Source organism: Alosa sapidissima, chromosome 15, assembly GCF_018492685.1.
Source record: "Alosa sapidissima isolate fAloSap1 chromosome 15, fAloSap1.pri, whole genome shotgun sequence".
In the NCBI taxonomy this organism is placed as follows: Eukaryota; Metazoa; Chordata; class Actinopteri; order Clupeiformes; family Clupeidae; genus Alosa; species Alosa sapidissima.
The window spans coordinates 20,199,020-20,225,533 of NC_055971.1; the positions used below are offsets into that span (position 1 = coordinate 20,199,020).

The 26,514-nt window shown below is 40.1% G+C and overlaps 2 protein-coding genes and 1 long non-coding RNA gene across 3 annotated transcripts; 1 reads left to right on the plus strand and 2 right to left on the minus strand.

The window, feature by feature from the left end:
• Positions 1 to 5,655: 5,655 nt before the first annotated feature.
• LOC121684468 (ATP-sensitive inward rectifier potassium channel 1-like) lies at positions 5,656 to 9,716 on the minus strand. Its single transcript, XM_042064531.1, has 2 exons — positions 9,501 to 9,716; positions 5,656 to 6,883 (listed from the first exon to the last, which is right to left on the minus strand). The coding sequence occupies exon 2, from the start codon at positions 6,860 to 6,862 to the stop codon at positions 5,741 to 5,743; it is 1,122 nt and encodes a 373-aa protein (XP_041920465.1). The 5' UTR covers positions 6,863 to 6,883; positions 9,501 to 9,716; the 3' UTR covers positions 5,656 to 5,740.
• A 63-nt stretch (positions 9,717 to 9,779) lies between these two features.
• Positions 9,780 to 18,900, plus strand: LOC121684470. The gene is made up of 3 exons (XR_006023143.1): positions 9,780 to 9,792; positions 12,055 to 12,065; positions 18,817 to 18,900. It is a non-coding gene; the product is annotated as an uncharacterized LOC121684470 (long non-coding RNA).
• Positions 18,482 to 24,842, minus strand: LOC121684469 (ATP-sensitive inward rectifier potassium channel 1-like). Its single transcript, XM_042064532.1, has 2 exons — positions 24,691 to 24,842; positions 18,482 to 19,997 (listed from the first exon to the last, which is right to left on the minus strand). Exon 2 carries the CDS (start codon positions 19,974 to 19,976, stop codon positions 18,855 to 18,857), a length of 1,122 nt encoding a protein of 373 aa, XP_041920466.1. The 5' UTR covers positions 19,977 to 19,997; positions 24,691 to 24,842; the 3' UTR covers positions 18,482 to 18,854.
• Between the last annotated feature and the right edge of the window lie 1,672 nt (positions 24,843 to 26,514).

Consider the following 26,514-nt stretch of genomic DNA (forward strand, 5'->3'; position numbering starts at 1 on the left):
GTAATGAATGAATATAATATACAGAGTTCGTAACGTCAATATGGCAGTTTTGTCTTAAGGTGGATGCAGGGGCGCCTGCAGGAATGAATGCTATGGAATGCAGGAATGAATTCTGCACAACCATCTCGTTGTTTACACTGCTCAAACAAAAAAAGTGTGCGTGCATATAGTTCTGCATTAAGTTGATTTTGATAACGTGTTTATTTTACAGAACTGTCATGCAGTTAATGGGATACTGTGCAGAGTTGGGAATTTATGGTAGGCCAATTTGGTGTGAATACACACACACAGTGGAATACCTCTCGTTGTTGAGTAGCCTGATGGTACACACAGTGCGTATGGTCGTACACCTGCAGGTGCACCTGAGTGGGTGAACCGGTTTCTTGCTTGTTGTCATCGCTGTCAAAGAGCTGAAAGATGAATGCTTCAGTTGTGCCAAAACATAAGAAATACAATGTCTGTGAGTTTTTTTAAGCCTCTTAAAACTATGGGCAGCTCTAGGGAGCACTGCAGGATTTTCGGTGCCTGAGTACACATTTTAGTACAACTGAAGCATTCATCTTCAGGTGCTTTTTGACAGCGGAAGTTTGTCTCCATCTAGTGCACAGAGTGGACTTGCCCTAGGTAACAGCAAATTGTGTTATTGTGTGTCTGTTTTAAACTAAAGCTAGATATCTTATTTCATAGTCACATGTTGCTGAATCACAGATTGAGCATATTATTATGGTGATGTGATTTAGACGAAATTTGGTCTCTGCATTTATCCCAATCCGTGAATTAGTGAAACACACACAGCACACAGTGTACACACAGTGAGGTGAAGCACACACTAATCCCGGTGCAGTGAGCTGCCTGCATCAACAGCGGCGCTCGGGGAGCAGTGAGGGGTTAGGTGCCTTGCTCAAGGGCACTTCAGCCGTGCCTACTGGTCGGGGTTCAAACCGGCAACCTCCAGTTACAGGTCCGAAGTGCTGACCAGTAGGCCACGGCTGTCTCCATGTGTCAGAAAGATACAGGGAGAAGGTCTGCACAAAGGTCCGCATGGGCTCCAAAAATATACTTTATTTATCTCTTAAAGAATGCAACGTTTTGATCGCACAGGATCTTCATCAGGCAAATGAGACAGGGAAGAGACAGCCTATATCACATGACCATAGGCATGCTAATCAGGCACCTGCCTTAACCAGGCAGGGCGCACCCATATGTGGGAAACAGCACAAACATACAGTGAAGGCTGTACAGCAGCAGTAATATGAAAAATGCATTGATTGCAATGCATGCAATAAATATTAGGTTCAGGTGCATATAAATGCAATAAATATTAATATTCAGGTGCATTGGATGCCGGACGAGGACAGAGGAACTGGAGCCACAAGGAAGAAAACTGACCATCATGCAGCAGCTCCAGCTCTCCTTGATGTCTGGGATGCAGATGCAGATGAAGACACAAAGCACGGAAGATGGGACTAGATGCAGCTGCACAGCTACACAACTCTTCAAGGGTACCTCTTCTCCTAGCACTTCTGACACACCTGATGTGCACTTACCATGCTTTTCTCTCTTCTACAGTACCTCCATCCTCTCCACCCTCCTCTACCTCCATCCTCTCCACCCTCCTCTACCTCCATCTTCTCCACCCTCCTCTACCTCCTCCTTCTGCCACTTTCTCCTCCTATCACACTTTGATTAGTATTTATAATGTAAGCACTCCTGGCCCCAGGAGTTGCTGTGGTGCAACTGGCTGGGGCACCTGCACCGTACACAGGTGACCCGGGTTCGATACCCCCCCTGTGGCCCTTTCCGTATCCCACCCCGACTCTGTCTCCCACACGCTTCCTGTCACATTAAAGTCATAAAAAGCCCAAAAATATACTTTTTAAAAAATGTAGGCACTCCATCTAGTACTGACAGATGTAGTGGTAATTCCTATATGGTCTCCCCTGCACTGTATATTTTAAACTATAGACCCTTTCAACAATAAAAACAAAAACAATGCTTGAACGTTCTATTTGGGCCCCAATCTACTTCCTCTGCATTAAAGGTGCGATTTGTAGGATTGTTACCGAACGTTCTGTAGGCCAAAATCAAAACACTGGTGAACGTTCTCAAGACTACCAGACGCGAGCCTCTTCTGGGTTGCCAGATGTAATGAAGACTTAGCTAACGTTAGTTGACCTGCAGCTGCTTTAACGTTTCTCCAACCATGACCCAGCTACACATTACGGAAACAGTGAAAACAAAAAATACCTCTCTAACCAACGTAACATATTTAGCTGAAGTTAGCGATGCAGATGAAGTTTAGCCTAGGCTACCTGTTGTGGAGAAATATGGCCAGCTCTGCGCCAGACTTGATATTCTTCGTTTGACGAAGACGTCACCATCTCAGGAAGCTCCTCCGATGTCCACTTAATTTGTTTCTTGTTTTAATTTAGGAAATTTGCCTGCCTCTCGTAGGCGTTCATGACTACAATTGACAGCTGTTGACAGTTGGCCTTTGCTAATTTGGCAACCCAAATAGGAGGACGCGCTAGCCCATTATTAATACGCTATTCTAGAATGAATCGTTCAAAACATAAACGAAAATTCCAAGAGATTCCGCCCCGTAACTCATTTTTTTCCATTGGTTTTACGGGGTTTTACAGGTTAGAGTAATGTTGTCAAATAAGCCATTACTTCAATTCATCGTGTTTCCTTACTCTCTGACAACATATGGTGATCATTTTTGAAATGTTTACAGTTTATTTTCCATTATTTCCTACATACTGGTCCTTTAAGATAACATATGGAATGTTAAAAAGGAAGTCTTGTGGGGCCAACTATGATGCTGATAATGGAACTCTCTTGAAAGGGTCCATATATTCTGCCCAGATGTGAGATTGATTCTTGACTGCACAGTTCTTAAGGAAGGAGACGGAGCCCATCTTAGGTTCCTAATTGGTTTATAGTTTGTTTACAGACCTCACAATGGCATTTCCCCGCCCCTGTGATGCACACTCACTTGAAGTACTCATTCGCTGGAAAAAGTGGCAAAGACTGCAAGGAGTGAAGCCTGACTAGCCAGAGAGGGACAGAAAACACAGTGCTTCTGGTGGTCTATTGTGTTAAAATACAATTATACAAAAAATGTAATGCTTGTATGTGGAGGAGAGAAGTATCACTGACTCTCATGGCTGTTTTGTTGGAAAACTTGTTTCAGTCAGAGCAGGTCACAAATAAGTTCACAAAGAGATGTGACTGATTCTTTAGGGCTAAGAGAACTAGTTTTTTATTATCTTTACTGAAATTAAGCCTGAATGTTGATACTGAGGGAGGAAAGGGGGACAGTTAGTGGTTACAGTGAGTTATAATTTGGGTCATCTCATATCTTAGGTCAGTGTATTGTTTTCCACCTCCCTCTCGATTAGTAATACGATGGGAGAACGCAAATCATGTCACTGGGTCAGAGATTGACTCAAATGTTTTTTTTATAAACATTTTTATTTCAGACATTTTAAGAAGATACTGTGGCACACCCATGTTTAGTCCTTTGAATGTATAGCATTGACAGTGAAATAAGTGCTGCGTCAAACACCAGAAACCAGAAACTCCATATGCTAATAATTTATTTCAGTACAGTTTTCTGGCTGTAGAGATGATTATTTGCTACATTTTTTAAACAAAAAGAACTGCTGGAAGAATGTGACAGTGTTCAAACAAACATTTAGTTACACATGACAAAATAACATTTATTTGATCAATATTTATGTACAGTATGTAATAAACATTACTTAAAATGGTGCTAATGTGGATTTATTTATAAGAAATAACTTCAGAAGAAAAGGAGTTCAGAACAAGGACAACATGCTAAACATTTTACCCTATCAAAGAATACAGTTCTTAGGCTACATAAGTTTATAGAAATCTGTGCTAAATTATCATCAGCTCTTGCTCTCTGTATTCTGTGTGTGTGTGTGTGTGTGGGGGGGGGGGGGGGGTTGTCCAGGCTCATGGATGAATGATATCTTGTTTTTTCGTTGTCTTAACATTTCTTAAAGTTTTCACATGACATAAACAGACCACAGGTCATTGTTAATGAATCTAGATAGCTCTATATTCCTCAATACAAAACAGACCACAGGTCATTGTTAATGAATCTAGATAGCTCTATATTCCTCAATCCAAAACAGATATTTTTATCTGAAAGCTGTGGAGTGTTCCTTGCCAAATTAGGGGATATCGAATCTCAGATCTAAGAAGCCAGAGCGATGGATTCAACTACAGTAGAAATACAGTAGTTCCAAACCAAATCAGGTCTAGTGGCAAGCAAGCAAAACGTTATCACAACACATCAGCGAACATCCGCTATCAGATGTCAATGTCAATACATGGAACAACCAAAGTTTCTCCTTATCATAATACGGAGCTCATAAAAGGACATGTGAAAAAAAAGTTTCTGGTGCACATGCGAAAGTTTTGGGTGAGCAGGAGATACTATCTGGTATACACCAGAAAAGTACTTACGCACCAGAAACATGAAAAATAATTTGCACATGTCCCATGGGCTCTGTACCATAACACCCATGAGCTGTGATATTTTCACATGAGGTCTTAGTTTCCCCTCTGCCTCCACTCATAATTTCTCCTCCTGAATCCTGTAATATGCGGTCAAAGATGTTCATCCCTCCATCACTACCTACAAGCATAGGTCAGATCCATCTTGCACAGGAGCTAGCGAGTGGCTAGCGAGTAACTAGCAAAAGGTAGCCTAACTTACTGACTATGTTTGGTGGTGGGTAGACTGGGGAGCGTACCTATGTTCCCCGGGTCCTATGTTCCCAGCTTTGTATGGGACTGGGGAACATAAGACCCTAATCCTAACCCTAACATTAACCCCGAGCAGGGAACATAGGACCTGGGGAACATAGTGATGAAAGCCGGTCTGATCTAGATTTATGAAAGTAATAGGAAACGATATCTATGGTAGTGAAGCACTCTGAACAGTTGGTGAAGCACTCTGATTCACCACAGCTAAAGGTGGCACTGTTTTACACTCACATAATGAATTCAGGAAAACCTGTGTTTCAAGCCTTGTGTTTGTGACCTCATTTCTGTTTCAAATTCATTAAAATATGATTGTTGTAAGATGTTTTTGGTTGGACTCTTTTGTTGGTGAAGCCTTGGTGAAACACTGCTTCACCTGTAGTCACCTGCTTCACCTGTAGTCACCTGTTTTAGGAGCCTCCTTTGGGTCCATGTTTTTATTTTGTAAATAGTAGGGCTGTCAAAATAACTGATTAATTTTGATTAATTAATTTGAGAAAAAATAACTGATTAAAAAAATAACGCAGATTAATCGATTCTGTATGACCTGGAGAGAGAAGAAAATGTGCTGCCTAGATCATTGATTGGAACATTTACTTTTCAAAAACGGCTTGATGGTATTGGTAAAAATAAAGTGTTGATTAAAATAAAGTCCTCTGCAATGTATGTGATAAAAAACCTTCTTCCAGAAGCACTTTTGAATTTATTTCCTCAGCATATTAGATCATAGATTATTATGGACATTTTTAAAATAATAATAAAAGAGTTTTTGAACTTTAATGTCACTAATGCTGATTATTCAATGATTGATTTGAATTTAAATATTTAAAATACTTTCACAGCAAAAATCATATATGCGATTAATTTAGATGAATTAATCACAGAGTATGTAATTAATTACATTATTTTTTTTAATCGATTGACAGCCCTATTAAATAGTCTACATCTTGGTGCCACTGGGTGGATCATTGATGTCTATGACTTCAAATCCCTGGTTGTCAGTTCCAGTCATCACATGGTGATGGTGGCCCTTCACATTGTGAAAGCAGTAGGCACAATGTGCAGTTGGCACGGGCACCACCTTTGAAAAGTTGGAGAAGTTCACGCGGTACTTCCCTTCTTTGCTCCGGGAGATGATGGATTGAAACTTGTAGCCCCACATGATCTCCTGTGGCATGTAGGATGTCCTGACCTGGCAGGAGGAGCTGGTGGACTCTGCTGTGCCATCTAAGAAGACAACCAGCTCAAATTCCTGGTGATGTAGTGTATCCACCGCCATTTCAAAGAATGGGCTGGACTTGTCAATGACATGATAAAGAGTCAAGGGACAGACAAAAAACAGGTTGTCTTTTCCAGACTCAACCATGAAATCGATATTGACCTGGTCTAAAATAATGGCCTCCCCTTCAGGGGTTATGGTTGTCCGCAGCAACTTGCCGTAGATCTGGCTACCAATCATGAGGGTCTTGCGAAGGTTAGCCACACGGATTTGAAGACACAGTGTACCATTCTTAGGACAAATGACAGCTGCCTCACTGAAGTTGATGGTTTTGGCCCTCTTCTTGGGGAGAGCGATCTTGGTCATGACAACACCCCACCAAAAGCAGTTGATAAGTCCACCTATAATGGACTGTATGGTGAGGAGGGCAATTGCGCCTGGACACAGTGGAGTGATGACACGTACTCCATACCCTATGCTGCTCTGGGTCTCTAGCGAGAAGAGGAACGCCGAGGTCATACCATAGACGTTGTCCACACATAGTGTGTGGCCATTTGGTGGGTTCTGCCATGTCAGATCTCCGTTGTCTCGGGCAATCCAGTACCATATCAAACCAAAAATGAACCAGCTCATTGTGAAGGAGGCCACATAGAAGAAGATAACGAAACGCCAACGGATTTCCACAAGTGTTGTCCAGAAATCAAGAATGTAGGCAAAATGGTTTTGATATTTAATGTTTCCGTATTCAATGTTGCAGTGCCCATCCTTTGTAACTAGGCGAGTACGGCGAATCCGGCGCTCTGCCAGGTAGTCACTCAGATACTTTTGTAAAGAGCGGACCATTTTCCAAGTGTGGAAATGAATCTGGTGGAACAAAAAGTAGTATAAATAAGAAAGAAATGTAAAATATTGATCAAATACAGCAAGATGACTTATTTAACTCATTGAATGCCAAGCTGTTTTCGGAAGCTTTGTCCTAGAGTGCCAGCAATCTAGACCATTGTTGATGATTTTTGTACAGCCACAGCATATTCTGTGTTATAGCTATGAACACATACAATGGCTCGTTTGAAAGGTGAGACTTTACGCTCTCAGTGGGTGCAAACCGTGTATTTCTACACGCCTCTGTTCCTGAGAAATCCCAAGCTAAACAGTGGCTAGTTTTCATCAAAAAAAAATTTTTTTCTAGAAATGGAGATATAACGTCTTTCATGAAATATGAAGTGTTGCCTGTAAAGTTTCCGGGAAGTGACCTGGCGAGACTGCCACCTAGTGATAGACCCACGAAAATGGCCTGGTTTTGAGCTGACGTGCATGCGTCACTGATTCGACCCAAAGCGGCAACCGAGTTATGATAAAATGTCCAGATAAAATGTCCAGATTGTGCGTTTTCATGAGTTTTCGATCGTCATATATTTCATTTCCATTCATCACGTAATATTACGTTTTTGGCACTCAACTAGAGATGCGCGGATGGGCTATTATTTCAACCGTAACCGCATAGCAAAACTTATCATCCATCCGCCATCCATCCGCACCAACCGCATCGGCTGGTTGTTTTAATGTATATGGGTGATGCGGTGCTGCTGACGTGAGGCTAGAAAGCTCTTGCCTGTTCTAGAAAGACTGATCCAATGCAGCAAATATATTAAAAGGCTAAAGTCCTACATTGGCTATGTTGTAGCCCAGTGGTCCCCAAACTTTTTCTTCCGAGGGCCAGCTCAAAATGCCTCGCTCTAATAGAGTGCCAGAGACTCGGAGTATATCAGTAACAATAAATAGCTTAGTGCTGTGAACAGTCTACCTTAGTTGAATATTCCATTACATTTAATAATAGGCTACTGTAATTTAATACCATTGCTAGCTGTGTTTATATTGCCATCATGCCATATCAGTGTAAAATATAGCTCAAATTAAATATTCAAAATGTGTGAACTCTGAACTCTGTGTCTTTGCATACACAGCTCAAATTGTGAACAAGCAATATCCTACAAATAATTTAAAGTTCTCAAACTATGAGAGTTTTATGAAGTGCTGGCAAAAACATCTGAAATGAAATATTCAAAATGTGTGAACTCTGAACTCTGTGTCTTTGCATACACAGCTCAAATTGTGAACAAGCAATATCCTACAAATAATTTAAAGTTCTCAAACTATGAGAGTTTTATGAAGTGCTGGCAAAAACATCTGAAATGACCACTTTCACTCACCTATGAGAACTTTGTGAATTGTGATATGAACATTTGAACGAGTGGATAAAAAATAGAAATAATTATCCCAGAAAGTCCCAGAAATATGACTTGAATAGAAGTTAGTTAGTTATTAGCAATTAATTGATAAACTTTTAGAATACTTTGAGCACTGATACAGTCAGCATAGGCCTCTTACATTGTTTGCAAGTAGGCCTACATTTCATTCCGTTTTCGATGGCAAGCGCGAAACAGCGCCAAAACAACCACCAGTGGACAAAAAGAGTATTACATGTGTACTGTAAGACTCGCTATAGAGAATGAATGGGGGAAATTACGGAGGTTATAAGTCATACTCCCATGCGGGGCAGATGCTATATACCACGGACATGTTTTGGGGGGCCACCCAAAATGAGTTGGTGGGCCGTAGTTTGGGGACCACTGTTGTAGCCTATCCCCAGAATATCAGCAGCAAACTCAGTCTCTGTCTCGCAAAAGTCTCCAAATAAAACGCACATCGGCCTGTAGCCTACAATTGTATCATTGTAATAAAAAACGCAATTTGGCACATCATTTCAACATGCTGCTATTTAGCCTAGCCTACTAATTAATGCCTATGTAACCGCGAACCGCGCATCTCATACACTCAACGCATGGGTGTTAACGCACTGTTATGATTAGTTACCAAACAAATCATAACAGTAAATCACACTTGATTGTCTAAGTGCTCCATAGAGGGTCGTATCTAATATTCTAACAAATATACTTTATGTTACAATATCTGTTCCATGTGCATGTATGTGTTATACATGTAATGATATATAAAATATGCTATTCCTTAAATCATGTTCTCCATATGTGATCAATGTACTGTAAATACCTACTTCCTGCGCATTCCGACAAAGAATGCAAAAACACTTGGCACCTTTAGGACTGTGGAGCACATACCTAATGTTTTTCCATGCATATTCACATAGATTTACTTCTGACAATTTACAACTCTGAATATGTTCATCCAAAAAGCCGATTCTATAACCTTGGTATGATCACTGACAGTATAAAAGAAATAGACCAAAATGGAAAGCACATTTTCTTCAAGGAGACACATAAAATACTTATTTATTTACTTATATATTTATATGTTTATAATACTTAAATATTTTTTATATTTTTCCTCAAAGTACTGGAAGTCTAATGCAGTCCTCCTGAATTCAGCACAGTAGCTGTTGGAAACAAGGTTAATATTGAATATCACTGAACATCTGAGAATGCATAAAACTCGAGGATCTTACCTGTCAAAGTCCTTTCAGAAAGCCCTGGACTTTTTCTCTCTCTTTCCTTTAGTCTGTATCTCTGAAGCTACCCTCTCACAGACTCTCTCTCTCTCACACACACACACACTCTCACTCAGTCTCTCTGTGTAAAAGGTGTGTCTGTGACACCTTGCATGTCTATTTTGTGAAATCCTGACTGCAGGGTTGTCACCACAACATAGACCTGTAGCGGAGTTGAAAACGTTTCCGTTATGATTTTAAACGATGAGCATGCTCCCTGGTCTAGGGCTGTTTACCATTGATACATACTGTTTATGTTGGTTACAGACCAGGGAAATGAAGCCAGTGAACAATTGCTATTCTGAAGAGATAACAATACTAAAGGTTACTTGAAAAACTTTTTACAACTTAACTTTTTTTCTAAATAATGATTTACATACATGCATTCTATAATTAGTAATTAATAATTTTTGCAGCAAATGTCTATGCAGCTTTTATAATTAAATCACTCATATCCATAGTGGTTTAAAAGATTGATCATGCCTTTAGAATTCACAACACCACCTCAGACATTAGGATATTTACCATATATATAGCTGACACTGTGTATACCTCATACCTCTTTCTCAGAAAGGCACCTTGAAGTGAAACAAACAAAAATCCACTAACTGTGCCACCATTGGTTTCTCATTGTTATGAAATTAATATATCTGATGCTGTGCTATTTTGGACAAGTATTACACATTTTGAAAACAAAAACAGCCACAAATGGAGAAAGGGTGGGAATTTAAAATTTTAAATAAACTCTTCATGTGGAATGGCTGACTAACTGGCTGGAGATGGGCATTGGGCAGTGTAAGGAAAGTCCCATAGTCTGGTGTAGTCCTGTCCTGTCCTGTAGGACCATTGTAACCCTGATCCTTTCCTTATTACACTGGTCTTTCATTTGACTGACAAAAATTAAAGAAAGCACTCCAGCAACCCTTTTTGACTTGGCACAGGTACCAATAACTGTTTATCCACCCCCTCTAGTGATTTATAAGTGCTTTTTGCAGTTAGCCATTTCCAAAGCATACTTCCAACCAATATATGAGCACAGTTCAAACAGACAGTGAAAGCAGGTTAATTTATCTAGAACCAATACTCAGATGTGAGACATAGGCTGGAAAATCTAGCACTTTAGGGGTCATTGTGCTGATTTTGGCTTAAAGACAGCTCAACAACTTCGAAGACCTCATTCCTGGAAATGGGCTACTAGAGCATACCATCTAGATGAATGAAGGCGTCCCAAGGGTGTAACTAAATGTCCTGAGTCGAAATGCAATATGCACATTACAATGTCTTCAAAAGCCAGTGTACCACAAATGAAAAACAATTCTTATTGGTTTTGGGTCCCCACCAGGGGGTGCGATCCTTCATAACAGTTCATATGGAACAAAAGGTTGTTCTGACTGCAGTAGTTGATGGTCTTTCATTCATTCCTGTTCTATTCATGTAAATGAATGTTGCATCACGTGTATCTCTTTCTGTGTTCTCTATCCTGCAATCCTTCTGTATTGATGTTAGTATTTTTTTGGTAAGACTCAAATGTGACACAAATGTTTAAAAAGTATTTGTCAGACGTATGCTTTCCTCGATGACCTTCTATGACATATAGATTAAATATATCATTAGGCACAAGACCTGCAATGTTTTAATAGCATTACATAGTCATCCATCAAGACCTAATTATATGTGTCCTGGCAGATACCATATAGTACAGTCTGTGGAATAGATACTTTATTGCCACACAACAATGTTGGTGGTATTTTTGTTACAGAAGATTTTGCTCAATCCAGCGAAGATGAAAGGGAAGTGCAAAAAAGTAAATAAATGGTTCAGATCTGTTTTGTAGTGTTCAGGAGTCTTATTGCTGAAGGGAAGAAGCCTTTTTTGAAGCGTGTGTTTTCAGCTCTTACGGACCTGTAGCATCTTTGCATCTTGCATATACAGCACTTTGTAACTTTGTTTTGAAAAGTGCTATATAAATAAAGATTATTATTATTATTATTATTATCTTCCAGAGGAGAAAAATTGGAACAAGTGATGGTTTGGATGAAAGAGATCTTGGATCATTCTGGAAGCGCGGTTTAAGGTGTGTTTGGAGTACAGAGTGTGGACTGGAGGGAGGTCACAACCAATCATGTCAGAGGCTTTGGTGATAACTCTCTAATTTAATTTTGCTGCGACTGTTTGAACTTCTATACCAGACAGTGATGGATGAAGTAATGATGCTCTATGATGGCTTTGTAAAAATGCACAAACAGATATTAAACTTCTTCAGTTACCTGAGAAGTAGAGTCTTTGTTGAGGTTTGTTCATGGTGAGTGGTGTTTATTTCCCATTTCAAATTGTTACGAGCCAAGAAATGTAAAGGAGTCTGTCAAGGTTATGGACTGATCACAAATAATCCATGGGAATTGTAATTGGTGGTAGGCCTGCTCCTCAAATCCACAACTGTGTCTTTAGTCTTTGAGGTGTTGATGTGTGCATGCATATTGACAATTATTGACACTCAAAGGTTTTACACCAGTCACACATATGGTTTCTATAGTAGCCCAGGGATAAACATCAGACAATCATTGCACTGGACAATGTATTATTTCCCTGCCAGACATTTGCAAATTATGTTGGTAGGGGTTGACACTGCATAAGTGCACATGCTATGCTCAGGGAAGCGCTGTATGTCTCAGCATGTTAGGGAAATAGTTTAAAGAAGCTACTGACTGTTTTTTCAAATTAGATAAATTAAATAATGACACACACATGCTTAGATATTTCTAATAAAACATGGTTACCATCCTTTGGCCATATCGTAATGCTTACAGATACTGCCATAAAAATGTCATGTCTTTATGAAAATTACATTTGATGTAAATTCATGATGTCAATTCATGTTAGAGATGATCCACCCGTTTCATGCTTAATCAGACAGCACAGTCAATGTGCTAATCATATTATACTCTGTCAGGTTTTTTACCACTGAGAAGATGCATGACAATTAAATGTTTGCAGTTTACAATTATTTACATATTGACAATATGGGATATTTGTTTTACATCTGGCTGCAGCAAGGGCCAGACAGAAAAAACACACACACAAACACACACACCCCTTGTCATTCTAATTCACCTGTGTCAGATCAGATGCATAATAACACACATCATGGTGTGGTGCCGGAATGTTAATGAGAAATTAAGTTCCAGTGAAATGCAGCGGCTGGCCTGAACATGCCCCGAGGCTCTCATTGTGCCCCTCCAGGCCTGGTCTTATTTCTGGGTACAGGCTGCAGAGTCCCTTGGTTCCCAGTGCACCAGGGTGCGCTTAAAGGGCAGAAACAAGTGCTGCTGTTACATGAAAAATGCCAGATTCCTAGTAGTTTGTAGCTAATAACTATTAGCTTCTCACCTTCAAACTTGCCTTAATCTCAAAACTCAAATGAACTCAAAATGTACTGCATATTAAATATTTAAAGTCTCTTTAAATATTTCATATATCCATTTGATGAGATGGGGGCTTGGAAGCTTTATTTTATTGTATGGCACAGTGGTCAGAACCAGGCCTCGAGAACAGGGAAAGCAGATTTTGCCTCCCCTGTAGAACAGTATAACAAACAGCGGTCCTATAGAATAGAATAGTATAGCAACAGCTTTCAATGCTTTGCAAAAGACCTCAATCAGTAATGGCTGAGAGTAAACTAAATAATCACACTGCTCTGGAAGAAAAGCACTGCCAAATTATACAGTGTAATTAAACATTTGATTTATTTGTGTTTTTCTTTGTTTTGCCCAAAAAACAAAGAGACCCAAAAATCAATCCACTACGATGGTGAAACATTATACCACTGTGGTTATGTATACAGGTCATTTGTCATAAAATAAAGCAATTTAACACCAATGAATTAGGAGGGGTGTTAACTACACAGAATCATTATTGTTCACTCACTTGGTCAGCTAGATCTCATGTTACTGAATGCTCTGTAGCAGAGCACGGCTTTCTTCTGACCTCTGCCTTGTCACACCTCCACTCCTGCAAATGGGTGTGTAAGGCATGCCTAGGCCTAGTTTGGTACTGTATTTCAAAGCCATTTGTATTGTCTTGCTTGGAAGAAGCTCTGGAAAAAAACACTCTTTAAAACATGTCAGCCAGTGGAATGAGATGTCATACCATACAGTCGGCAAACATATAGTGATTATTATGTCAAAAATCAGCTGTTATATAGAAGCATATCATATGTATTCTATAGATATAAAATTGAGTATGACATTGACTCCATGAATCATCCTCATCAGGATCAGCACCAAATTAATATGCCCATTAGAAAGGCATTGAGGCATTTTAGCTTGGTTAGAACTGACTTTCTGCTTGAATATTTTCTGTAACAGAAGTGATAAGCACTACACATTATGTGAAACTGCTTCCATTCTATTGTAGCTGTTGCCACTAGGGTGTGCTGTGGTGGCCATAGATGTGTAAATAGTTCTTAGCAGCATCAACATCAACAAACACTTTGTGCGTGACCGCGTTTAATGTGAACATGTGGCAGCTCAGACAGACACAGACATTTCAAAGGCCAAAAGTTATAGGGGGTTGGGGGGTGTCACCCCTGAGAAAATTTATTAAATGTTGTTTTGTAAACGCAAGTTCTGTGCACTTTCAGTCAGAGAAAAGGGGCCTGTGCTATGCCTAAACACGAGTGCAAAGTCATTTGTTTGTCTCCTAAACATTGCTCACCCGTTATCCAGACATGCATGAAAACATTTAACTCACAGCCATTTTGAGAATGATGACTTTCTCTTCAACATTGTCGTAGCGTAGCCTAACCGTTAAAACAAGGTATGAAGAGGCATAGCAACAATGTTTACGGATACATTGTGACATTGTTTGCAAAGATTATGCAGACTGCTACGATTGACTGACACACGCATGAACACATTATCAAAATCATACGCCGGACGCTTTAGGCTACAGTCTTTCTACATGGGTTTAGTTAATGATCAGGGCAGGCTATAACTAGATGTACCGCAGAGCGGTACAAAATATGACCGCCGCCCAGTCCAGCACATGTTTTCCACAAAAATAAGTCACGCTGAAAGGCATATACTGTATGATTCTAACTGTCTCACTGAATTGCATTATGCACACTCAATTCTCACTGGTATCTGCTAGACAACAAGTACCAAAACATGATTAGTTCATAGATTTCACATGTAAAATACATTTTATACAACCCCACCCCCATCTTGCCTGTTCATAATTCTGAGAAATTCTTGAATTGTGTGCATGTGTGCGTGTACATGTTTATGTTTATGTGTGTGTGTGTGTGTGTGTGTGGGTGGGTGGGTGTGTGTGCGTGCATGTGCATGTGTGTGTGCATGTGCATGCATGCGTATATATGTCTACTGTGTGAGTACTACTATGTGTCATACGTAGGATTACTGTGAATGTATGTGTGTGCGTGTGTATCTGTTTATGCACATGTGTGCATTTGGAATGGGTTTACATGACCCCTGGAGGCAAACATACGCAAAATTGGTCATCCTAGGCCCTACGGTTCTCAAGATATTCACAGAAAACTGTGTCTGCCCTACCCTCCTTTCGGGGGGTCCAGTCCAGCAGGGGGGCTACAGATCAAAACGAAAAACGATGGTTCCATGCTATCCATGTGGGGTTACATGCCCACCAAGTTTCGTGTACCCTGGTCTTTCAGTGTCCCGGGAATCCTTGTTGGTGTACGGTCACTAAATGTACAAATAAATTATTTTATTGTAAGGCCCCCCATGAATAAAAGTCCACGAAACTTGGCATGCATTCGGAGGGTGTCATAATGATGCTACACTTTCAATTTCGTGCAGTTTTGACCGTGTCAGCCAGAGATATTGTGATGAAAACACCTAATGTTTTGCTTTTTAATTTTTAACTAGGTGGCGCTATACATGAAATAAGTGGTAATGTGATAGGTTGACATGCCCCCTTAAGACCAACATACAAAAAAAAGGTGGAGCTCCTAGGCCCTATGGTTCTTGAGATATTCACAGAAAACTGTCTCCGGCCACCTACAGGCCAGTTGGTGTATAGTAACATAAATTAATTTATTGTGTGGCCCCCCATGAACGGAACTACAGATCAAAACGAAAAAAGGAGGTTCCATGCTATCCATGTGGGGTTACATGCCCACCAAGTTTCGTGTACCCCGGTCTTACAGTGTCCCGGGAATCCTTGACGGAAAAAAAAAATCTGACTAAACCTATATGACCGCTGTGCGGCGGTCAAAATAAGACCATATCGGCTATGTAATCTCTGACAACCGGGACACTTTAATAGTGGTTGGTGTAAACTGGGACAATTTTGCTTCCCGACAGGCTTTTGTCGGGACTCGGGACACGCATCTCAAAATCGGGACTGTCCCGGTTAAACCTGGACGTCTGGTCACCCCAATTAAAGGTCCCATGACATGCTCTTTTAGAAATGTAAAAAAAAACTCATAAAGTGACATTTTCATGCCATGAGACCTTACATAACAAAATGACCACGTTAACAGTGCAAATATTGTGCATGCTGTACAGCTTCACAAAATAAATAGCCATACACAAATGTTTTAACCCTTAGAACCCGATTGACGCAAAGTGCGTCAAAAAACACACCATTTCTTCTCTGTTACATTGCTCCGCGACTGTTCATCGCAGCGAGATTAAACCTTTATTGCATGACAGAGAAGAAGTGGGGCTTTCCAAAGAGACTACGCACTTGGCTGTACGATCGAGTATGACATTTTTTAAAAATCATGAAATTAAATCAAATTGCATCATATTTACAGTCTATACTTCTCTGCGTTCACATGCGCACCCATTACTCTCGTTTGAATTACTCGCGAACCCGTGATCGCATAGATATGGCAAGCATATCAGATGAAAGAGGAGACACAAGGCTATCCATTGGTACCATGGATATCGATCCTTCTGGCTTATAAAAACAGACGAAGTGACTACAAAATATTAACGTCATGTACACAAACCAACGCTGCACACCCATTACTCTCGTTTGAATTACTCGCGGACCCGTGATCGGATAGATATGCCACGTATGTCAGAGGAAAGAGGAGACACAGAGATATCATTTGATACCAACTACATCCTTCTGGGTTATAAAACAGACGAAGTGACAGCAAAATAATAACTTCATATAGCTGGACTTACCCCACGTTTTTGTCTGTTTTTGTGGCAAAGCATGTTTATAATCCAACGCTATCGTGTGTTTCTCTATGGCAAAGCATGTTCATAATCCGGTTTTGAGATCCTAGCAAATTCCTGCATGGCATTCAATTCAAGGCTCACATTGCATCCCAATTTGTTCAACAACAAAGAAACACCTTTTTTGCCTTTACTTTGTTCATGGCAATGCAGTAAAAAGTTGAGAATCATTATGAGTGCACACCACACATGTTAACACGCAAACTTGGGTCAAGTCAGGTCAGATCAGTTCGTGTCACAGATATGCAGCGCAGAAAGGTATTTTTTTTATCACTAAATAAAAAATGGCATTTATTTCCTTAAATCACACAACACATATTTCTGTAAATTGCTCAGCCCCAGAGTATCCCAGCAACATGGCAATTATATTGCCCGATTCAGGACAGTCTGCCCTACACACACGTGAAATGCATGTAGAGCTAGCTTGCTGTGGTGAGATACATGTTGAAATATAAGAATTTTTATAATACACTTTTTATATTTTAATTCTTTAAAAATCAAAATAAAATCAATGCTAGTACTAATACATGAAATGATGGCAGATCTGGATAGCCTAGTCTCTGAAATGAAAGCCTAGTCTCTGAAATGAAAGCCTAGTCTCTGAAATGAAATAATGGCAGATCTGGATAGCCTAGTCTCTGCTGAAAAAAACAATATATAATATGTGTGTGTGGCACTTACAATGACCAGAATAAATCCTTATGAATAAAGGTAGTGAAAATGCCCTAAAAACAGCTTAGGGTTCTGACTCATTTGCATTCTGTTATCACAGGTGTCAAATTGAATAATAGTAGCAGCCTAGTCAATATCATATTTCTGCTGTGACTGTGCAAACTAGGTTATTCTAGGTTGCCACTGTGATTCACTGAACCTGAGCATTTATGTTAATCTGGAGATGGCAAAAATGTATGATTGTGTTAGTATATTTAGTCTCTGCCTTCAGTTGTCATGTTGTTGCATCTGTGTAGGTACAGTAGTGTTCCACATAGTCCACAATTCCAGTGGTGTTATGCTTCACTTGAGTTAACATGAAATGTGACTTGTCAGGTCAAATAGCTCAGAACACATTTCATACACTTGAGGACATAGCTTTATAAATGCCTCCTGCAAGCTGTTTCCCTGCCCTGTCCCAACAAACTACAGGACAATTGTGAATTATTGTGTTGGCTGTCACCAACAAAATATGTCCAGGCAGTGGGCAGTAGAACCAGGATAAAGGGGTTGAACCAAGGCTATACCTTGTTCGCCTGACTTTGTCTCTAACACTAATGCTATTATCTAGGGCTGCACAATTTATAGATTTTTAATCGAAATCGCAATTTAATTAATGCTATTAGCTCATCGCAAAGGCTGCAAGTAATTTCACAGTGAAGCTCCCCTTACTGGAGTGCTGTGCTTCTCATGCACTAGGCATGCTCACCAAGAGAGAGAGAGCAGAAGCTTGGCTTTCAGAAATTACATCGCAAAGCATATCTCAATATTGTCAAAAAAATCACAATTAGATTTTTTCCCAAATCGTGCAGACCTAATGTTATCCAGGTATGATGAGGCATCTTTAATGATTCCAATACATGTCTGACGGTAAAAAATATGCTTTACTTGATGTGTAGATGAACTGTTAAGTGCATGTTTTATACCGGCTTCACAGAATGCAAGCCAAAGGCATCTTGCCTACAATACTTTTACTGATCACTGATCAACCAATGAATGTTGAATGAAACAATATATTTATTTAGTATGTACAATTTTTACAAAGAGTTGAAAGTATAAATACATCAGTTCACACCACAGTTTTAAATGAAAGAAGCACCCTTTTTCATTTTCTTGAAAAGCACATATTGATTTATCATGTAGGAGACCATTGATTGTAAAATCTGTACATTAAGGAAAATCTGACATTGTGAAACAAATTTCAGAAACACTGCAAATGACATAAAGAAAGGCCTTATTGGCCTCAAATGGATTTCTAGTTTTGTAGAAGTCAAATGTGTCCAGTTTTGTAGAAGTCAAATGAGTCCAGTTTTGTAGAAGTCAAATGAGTCCAGTAATTGATACAACTCCATTAGACATATGTATATTAAGTTCACATTTTGGTGCCTTGATCTAGTTCATTGATGTCAATGACCTCAAATCCCGGGGTTTCAGTCCAATTCCTGTTATGGTGATGGTGGCCCTTTTCATTGTGAAAGCAGTAGCCACAGTGTGGAGTTGGCACAGGCACAACCTTGGAAAAGTTGGAGAAGTCTACATGGTATCTCCCATCCTTCCTCCGGGAGATAATGGATTGGAACTTGTAGCCCCACATGATCTCCTGTGGGATATATGAAGTTCTGACCTGACAAGAGGAGCTGGTGGACTCTGCTGTGGCATCCAAGAAGACAACCAGCTCAAAGTCCTGCTGATGTAATGTATCCACCGCCATTTCAAAGAATGGGCTGGACTTGTCAATGACATGATAAAGAGTTAAGGGACAGACAAAAAACAGATTGTCTTTTCCAGACTCAACCATGAAATCGATATTGACCTGGTCTAAAATAATGGCCTCCCCTTCAGGGGTTATGGTTGTCCGCAGCAACTTGCCGTAGATCTGGCTACCAATCATGAGGGTCTTGCGAAGGTTAGCCACACGGATTTGAAGACACAGTGTACCATTCTTAGGACAAATGACAGCTGCCTCACTGAAGTTGATGGTTTTGGCCCTCTTCTTGGGAAGAGCGATCTTGGTCATGACAACACCACACCAAAAGCAGCTGATAAGTCCACCTATGATGGACTGTATGATGAGGAGGGCAACAGCGCCTGGACACAGTGGAGTGATGGAACGTACTCCATACCCTATGGTGGTCTGGGTCTCTAGCGAGTAGAGGAACGCCGAGGTCATACCATAGACGTTGTCCACACATGGTATGTGGCCATTTGGTGGGTTCTGCCATGTCAGATCTCCATTGTCTCGGGCAATCCAGTACCATATCAAACCAAAAATGAACCAGCTCATTGAGAAGGAAGCCACATATAAAATGAGAATGAAACGCCAACGAATTTCCACAATTGTTGTCCAGAGATCGAGAACATAGGCTAAATGGTTCTGATATTTAATGTTTCCATACTCAATGTTGCAGTGCCCATCTTTGGTCACCAAACGGCTTTTGCAAAGCCGGCGCTCTGCCAGGTAGTCACTGAGCCACCTCTGTAAAGAACGGACCATTTTCCAAATGTGGGATTTCACCTGGGGATACAACAGAGAGTAAGTGAGAAGATGAAAACTCAAACACAGACTCATAGTTCAGACACTAGACACTCTAGCCGGGCATAAATATTTAGAGATAAATAAACCTTGCAAATTCTGTTGTCATGGTAGCAGGACCCTAAATTCAGATCATTCCGATGTTTTACATCTCAGTATGGGATCATTCCCAAGTTCACTAAAGTGCGGAGGTCAATTTAATTGGAATTAGGCAGTCCTTAAAAAAAAAAAACAAGAAAGAAATAATATCAAGCCAAAGCGTACACTTTTTTTTTAATTGTGCTCTCTAAGGTAATTACCGGTAAGACCTTTTCAATACTGAACAGCAGCTACAAAAAGATGCGTAAAACTTGTCATTTCCGTACGTGCATGCCAATGGCAGGAATTCCCACAATTTCCCAACAGATTTTATTCTGACAACACAAGTCAAATGTTGAATGAATGCATCACTTAAAGAAACTAATTAGGAAAATCACACTTAATAAGGACCCTTAACCCCTCAGTGTGAATCTCTCTAAGTACATAGACATTAACAGTGATATAAGAATCAGTAAGTATATAGATAGTCAAAGAGTGGTAGTTATTCTTTATGCATGCGTGCACATTCATGGTAAATGAACCCTAATGCTCTGTGTGGTAGATAGATAGATACTTTAGATAGATAGATAGATACTTTATTGATTCCCAGGGAAAATATCCACAGGATGTCTTGAATTTCCCCTGGGGATCAATAAAGTATCTATCTATCTATCTATCTATCTAGATGGTGGATTGGTGCCTTCCAATAAGTCATTTCATGCAGATGCCCCACAGGTTTCAAAAGATTCTTTTTTATTCCAGTAGACATGGGTTCAGTTCATCGTAGCAAAGAAACTGAATTCAAATTCTTCCAATGACAAAAACTAAAATATGATAAACTAAAGTAGTGAATCCAACCAATGATTAGCCTAGTTCAATCACACAACCTGTTTATTAATCAATTGAAAAACTTATACCTGCTGGCATCTCCAAACTTTCCAACTAAACCAAAGCTCCCTTTGTCTACCCACTAATAACACACAGTGAACCATGGAACTCCAAGGCCAAAAGGCCATCATTCTGCCAGCCAGGGTCATTACCTGAACTGTTTGCTTCTTTGGGTCCATTAAAACTGAACTGTTTGCTTCTTTGGGTCCATTAAAACATTAAAGCCTTCCATTCAAGACCCTATTACAACCTCCAGAATGTATGATCAGCAGATTTATCACAAGTAGGTCATCACTTTTTCTGTAACCATTTTACTTCCTGGCTTTCCACCTCAGTGTAAAAATAGTTGGAGGTTATCAATGTCAAACATAGCTTAAGCTTTATTTGGCACCTCAGTGAAATGTACTTAGTCATTGTTTAAAGTTTTACTCATTGATTCAGTCCCATCCTATCCACAGGATGTCCACAGAAGAATACTTCTGATGTAATATATTTATAACATCGATTGGCAGGGTGAGGCTCAGTGTCCCTCAACTACATGATCATGTAGCATTGAGATAGCCCATGAGCTTGTTAGGTAACTGTCCCTTTTCCTTACACACCTTCCACTGTTGGACTGGTCTGAATCTGTTTGCTCTGTTTTGTAAACCTGAAACTCTTTTCTGCATAGTCCCGCACATACATCCAAGTGAAAATAGAAATACTGTTGACACTTGTGACATCAAGTAACAAATAGCATTAAAGTGTGCACATACAGTGTGCATTTAACCAGACTGTTAAATGGCATTAAAGTTGCAAACATAAATATAGCCGCAAGCGCCAATGGCGGGCCCGAGCACCTGCGGGCCGCAACCTGTGACATGTCGGAATCCAACAAAGCACCGACGTGGTGCGTTTGTGAAATGTACATATTTGATGCGTGTGCTATTTGTTTTTGTATTTTATTTCCTGCCACATTTACTTGCTAGGCCAGGTGGGGGTGCAATGCAAGGCAGGCCCATTGGGTGTCATCATAATCATTATATGTGACCAGGCATGGAATTGAGGGTCACAAGTGCGTTTTGAGGCATTTTGAGTTATTCACAGATTCTGAAAGTGTAGGTTTTAAGCTTTCTAACAATGTCTTACACATGGAAATCTGAAAACATTTTAAAGTATACACATCTCAAAGCTACAAGCTGAGAAATCATGCAAGAAAGTTTGCCTACTTTCTCCCTGAATCCATGGGAGGGGATCACAATGGTCCTCATTTGCATGACATTAAGATCAACCCTCCCCCTGTCACAGTCACTGATCTGTCAGCTACGCTAGCTAATAGCAATGGATAAAGTTTCTAACACACAAACTTTATCCCCGTCAAATGTAACTGTGGAGATAGCATCTGATATCTTACGATCTCCTCTGCAGCCAGACCGAGAGATTCTTCCTCGTTGTAATTATCTTCGGCTAGGTCAGCTCTAGATTAGGGATGTTCTCCAATGTAATGCAGTCGCCTTCATCATCAGATTCAGCTCATCTGCAATTCGCTGTGCTTTGTCCATCTCCATTCCAATTTAAAACAAACAGCATGCTGGTTCAGTAAGTAGCCATGAGGTTACTTCTAGCATACAGCTGATTGGCCGACAGAACAAAAGAGCACTAATAGTCACGCCCAATTCAAACGCTGGTTTACTTCCTGAAAGTCGTTTTTCGCTACTTGCGTCTCTGCGACTTGAGCCTTGTTTTCCCATGCCTGGTCACATATATATTAACCTGAGAAATTTCAGATCATTCATTTTAAGCAAAGAACATTTCTGATACACTTTTTGATAGGCCAGATGGTGGTGCTATGTTAGGCATGGAAATTACACATGTGAATATCATCACAATAATGATATCCAAAATGTTTGTAAACTTTCAGATCAATCACTTACCCCTTAGAACCCTAAGCTGTTTTTTGGGCATTTTCGCTACCTTTATTCATAAGGATTTATTCTGGTCATTGTAAGTGCCACACACACATATTATATATTTGATTTTTAAAGAATTAAAATATAAAAAGCATATTATAAAAATTCGTATATTTCGACATGTATCTGACCACAGCAAGCTCATAGCTCTACATGCATTTCATGTGTGTGTAGGGCAGACTGTCCTGAATCTGGCAATATCATTGCCATGGTGGAAGGATTCTCTGGGGCTAAGCAATTTACAGACATATGTCGTGTGCACCTTCCAGAAATAAATGCCATTTTTTTATTTAGTGATTAAAAATGACCTTTCTGCGCTCCATATCTGTAACAGGAACTGATCGGATCTGACCTGACTTGACCCGAGTTTACGTGTTAGCGTTCTGCACTCATGGTTCTCTACAACTTTTTACTGCATTGCCATGAATAAAGTAAAGGCAAAAAAGGTGTTTCTTTGTCGAACAAATTGGGATTCAATGTGAGCCTTGAATTGGATGCCATGCAGGAATTTGAACACAGGAGACACACACACATTTTCAGCCGGTTGGAAATTGGACTCATTTTATTTTTATTTTTTATTTATTTTATTTATTAATTTGTTTGTTGTCTGTCTTGTATGTCTTGGTGTCACGGGTACGCTGGCGACTACGCCGCTCCGTCCGGCATCTTTTGCGTTTGTTATTTCTTAAATGTAGTTCTATGTCTTGGTGTCACGGGTACGCTGGCGACTACGCCACTCCGTCCGCTATTGTCTTTGTTAGTCTATGTGTCAATGACAATGTCTTATATGTGGAGCGCTTTGGGTTGCACTCTGTGCATGTTAAATGCGCTATACAAATAAAGTCAAAGTCAAGTCAAAGTCAAAGTCTGCTTTATTGTCAATTTCTTCACATGCCAAGACATACAAAGAGATCGAAATTATGTTTCTCACTATCCCACGGTGAAGACAAGACATATTTTACCAATTAAGTCCACAGACAAACATAACATTCAAGTAAACAATAAACATTAAATAAGAAGGCACATACAATGAAGAAATAAGAGCAGCAAAATTGGGTTGAAATTGTGCAATTGTGCATAGACAGTCAATATAATAGTGCAAAGTCAGGCCAATAAATGGCTGAGGTAGTTCTGTTTGACTAAGTAAGCAAGTGGCATAGTGGTGCAAGTTATGTAAGAGCAGCAGAAGTGTTGTGTTTTCAGGACAACAGGACAACAACAACAAGTTGCAAAGTGTACAAGTGGAGTAGTGCAAGTGGAGTAGTGCAAGGCAAAAAACTGACTTGACATAAAAACACACACACACACAAAGACACGTAAACACACACACACACTACACATGCACACACACGCACACAAACACAAACACACATACACACACACACACACACGCACCCATACAAACACACCTACATACACAAACACAAGCACACACACAAAACACACACAAAACACATATACACAAAAACAACCACACACTCTGCACACACTCAATTACAAACACACACAAAAGGAACAAAGTAGGAAATGAACACAATTTGACAAGCGTGACTTATTTTTGTGGAAAAAATGTGCTGGACTGGGCAGTGGTCATATTTTGTACCACTCTGCGGTACATCTAGTTGTATACCAGATAAAACAACATTCGTAAAAGCATGAACAGGGGACTTGTCCCCCCAAGGTACAGTACACAGCAAAGTTACCACCATAACTCCTTTTCACAGGTTGAAAGTTTAACACAAAGAATAGAAAGGGTTTACCTGTCAGTCCTTGTTGAACATCCAGTTTCAAAATGTGTGTCCTCCTTTTCCTCTCTTGCTTTGTATAGAGTATCTTTAACTTTACTTCCTTCCCTAACTCTTGCTCTCTGTCTCTATTGCAGCTGTTTAGAGACACCGGCACAATTCATTTGGCTATAAAGGGTGTGTCTCTCTTGGGTGACACTGTGCCTCTCTTTTGTATGGCTCCTGCAGGAGAGGTGGGGGGTGGGGGGTGGGGGGCAGAGACATTTGGGTGATGTTGACACCCAAAAATCTGTTTGTTTACCCCTCAACAATGCTACATGTCATTGTCTGTGTTGCCTCCTTTCACGATGCTGATTGAAGCACACGCCAACTGTTTAGCATTGACACATGCTGTTTATGATGGCTACTGACAACAGGGCCCTGATAGCATCTCATGGTGCAATATCCCGGTTAAGGGAGGCCCAGATTCAATCCAGTCACGAGACTGATAGCCATGAACCCATGACATTTTTTTTTTCGTGGTCTGATGGACGCTCAAGGTCAAAGCTAGTTACTCGCTGTGTCCCCTGAAACCTCCTTAACCTGGTCACTGGGGCCCATAAATTATAAAACTCTTGGCTTTGACCATCTGTTGGAATAGTTTTAAAGTGAGGTGTGCATGGAATGGAATATACAATATCATTTCCTCCTGTGCCACTGTGAAGTATAATATAATTCCAAACAGGAGGTCAGCCAAACAGAGAGCTACTTACTTGTTTTCTCTGGACATCATCCAGACTTGTAACTTATCTTTCTTGCGTGGAACTATTGTAAAAAAAAGATATATAAAGATCATATTCTAAGAACAGAGAGAATATACTGAGAAAGATAATGGTACCATGAAAATAGATTATTATGTTTTTCTTGTTTAGTTATTTGTGTTCAAAACAAATCCTAAAAATGACAACTATATCAGGGACATAACTTTTCAAAACAAAGTGGCAAATCTGGAGTTCACAGTGACAGCTTAGCCATTTGCCAATCTATCGATATCAGCATTTATAACGGCGATAATTATTTTTAAATGAAAGGTTCTCTAAGCATGGTGGGGAGACGCCACTTCTGTTTATGAGTTCACCCCTCCCTCCCGTGTCACTGGAACTGTCATCAAGGTGCATCTCGTCAGTGATTGACTGGAACCGTTTATGTTTCATGGTCCAGGCGGTGGACAGTGATTTTTACAGCATAGTCAGGGGACAGGCAGCTAACGATTCATGAGATGTTTGCTGTATGTGACAAAAGATGTTCTAGCTTAGAAACAGCGTTAACAAGACATAGAGAACCTTTAAGTAAGTGAAAGCCAAACACTGATCCTTCTTCTAAATTTCCAGTTTTGTCTTTCCAGCTTAACATTACGCCCGACAGTAAAATAATGTTAGCATTAGTTGAGTGGTGGAGGCTAACTTGGTTGATGGTGTATTTGTGAAACGCGGTTATACCGAGCACCATCATTTTCTCTTATGACTGTCATCCCATAAATGTTCTGACCATACTGACAATAGCTAAAGGTAGTTAGCCACAGCAATAGCGTTACCTAATGCCATTGTTTTTCTAGGGCCCGGATTTCAAGCCCTCTGTCTAGACCTAGGTACAGTATCTTTCTTTTTGGGTGTTTGTCTTTCTTTTTGACAAGTACTCTACAGCTAACAATGCTTATAGCGCCAGTGCAAGAGTGGCAAACTAGCAAAAACATACAATTCAGGACAGTCCCAAAATCCAAGCACTTGTCCCGAATCCCAAATCCTGCCCTAATTGTCCCGAAAATTATACTTGTGCAGAGTCTTGAGTAGTTATTGTCTA

What these genes read in the sequence shown, in the direction of transcription:
- LOC121684468 (XM_042064531.1), bottom strand. Translation starts at nt 6,862, where the DNA reads ATGGTCCGCTCTTTACAAAAGTATCTGAGTGACTACCTGGCAGAGCGC.
- LOC121684469 (XM_042064532.1), bottom strand. Translation starts at nt 19,976, where the DNA reads ATGGTCCGTTCTTTACAGAGGTGGCTCAGTGACTACCTGGCAGAGCGC.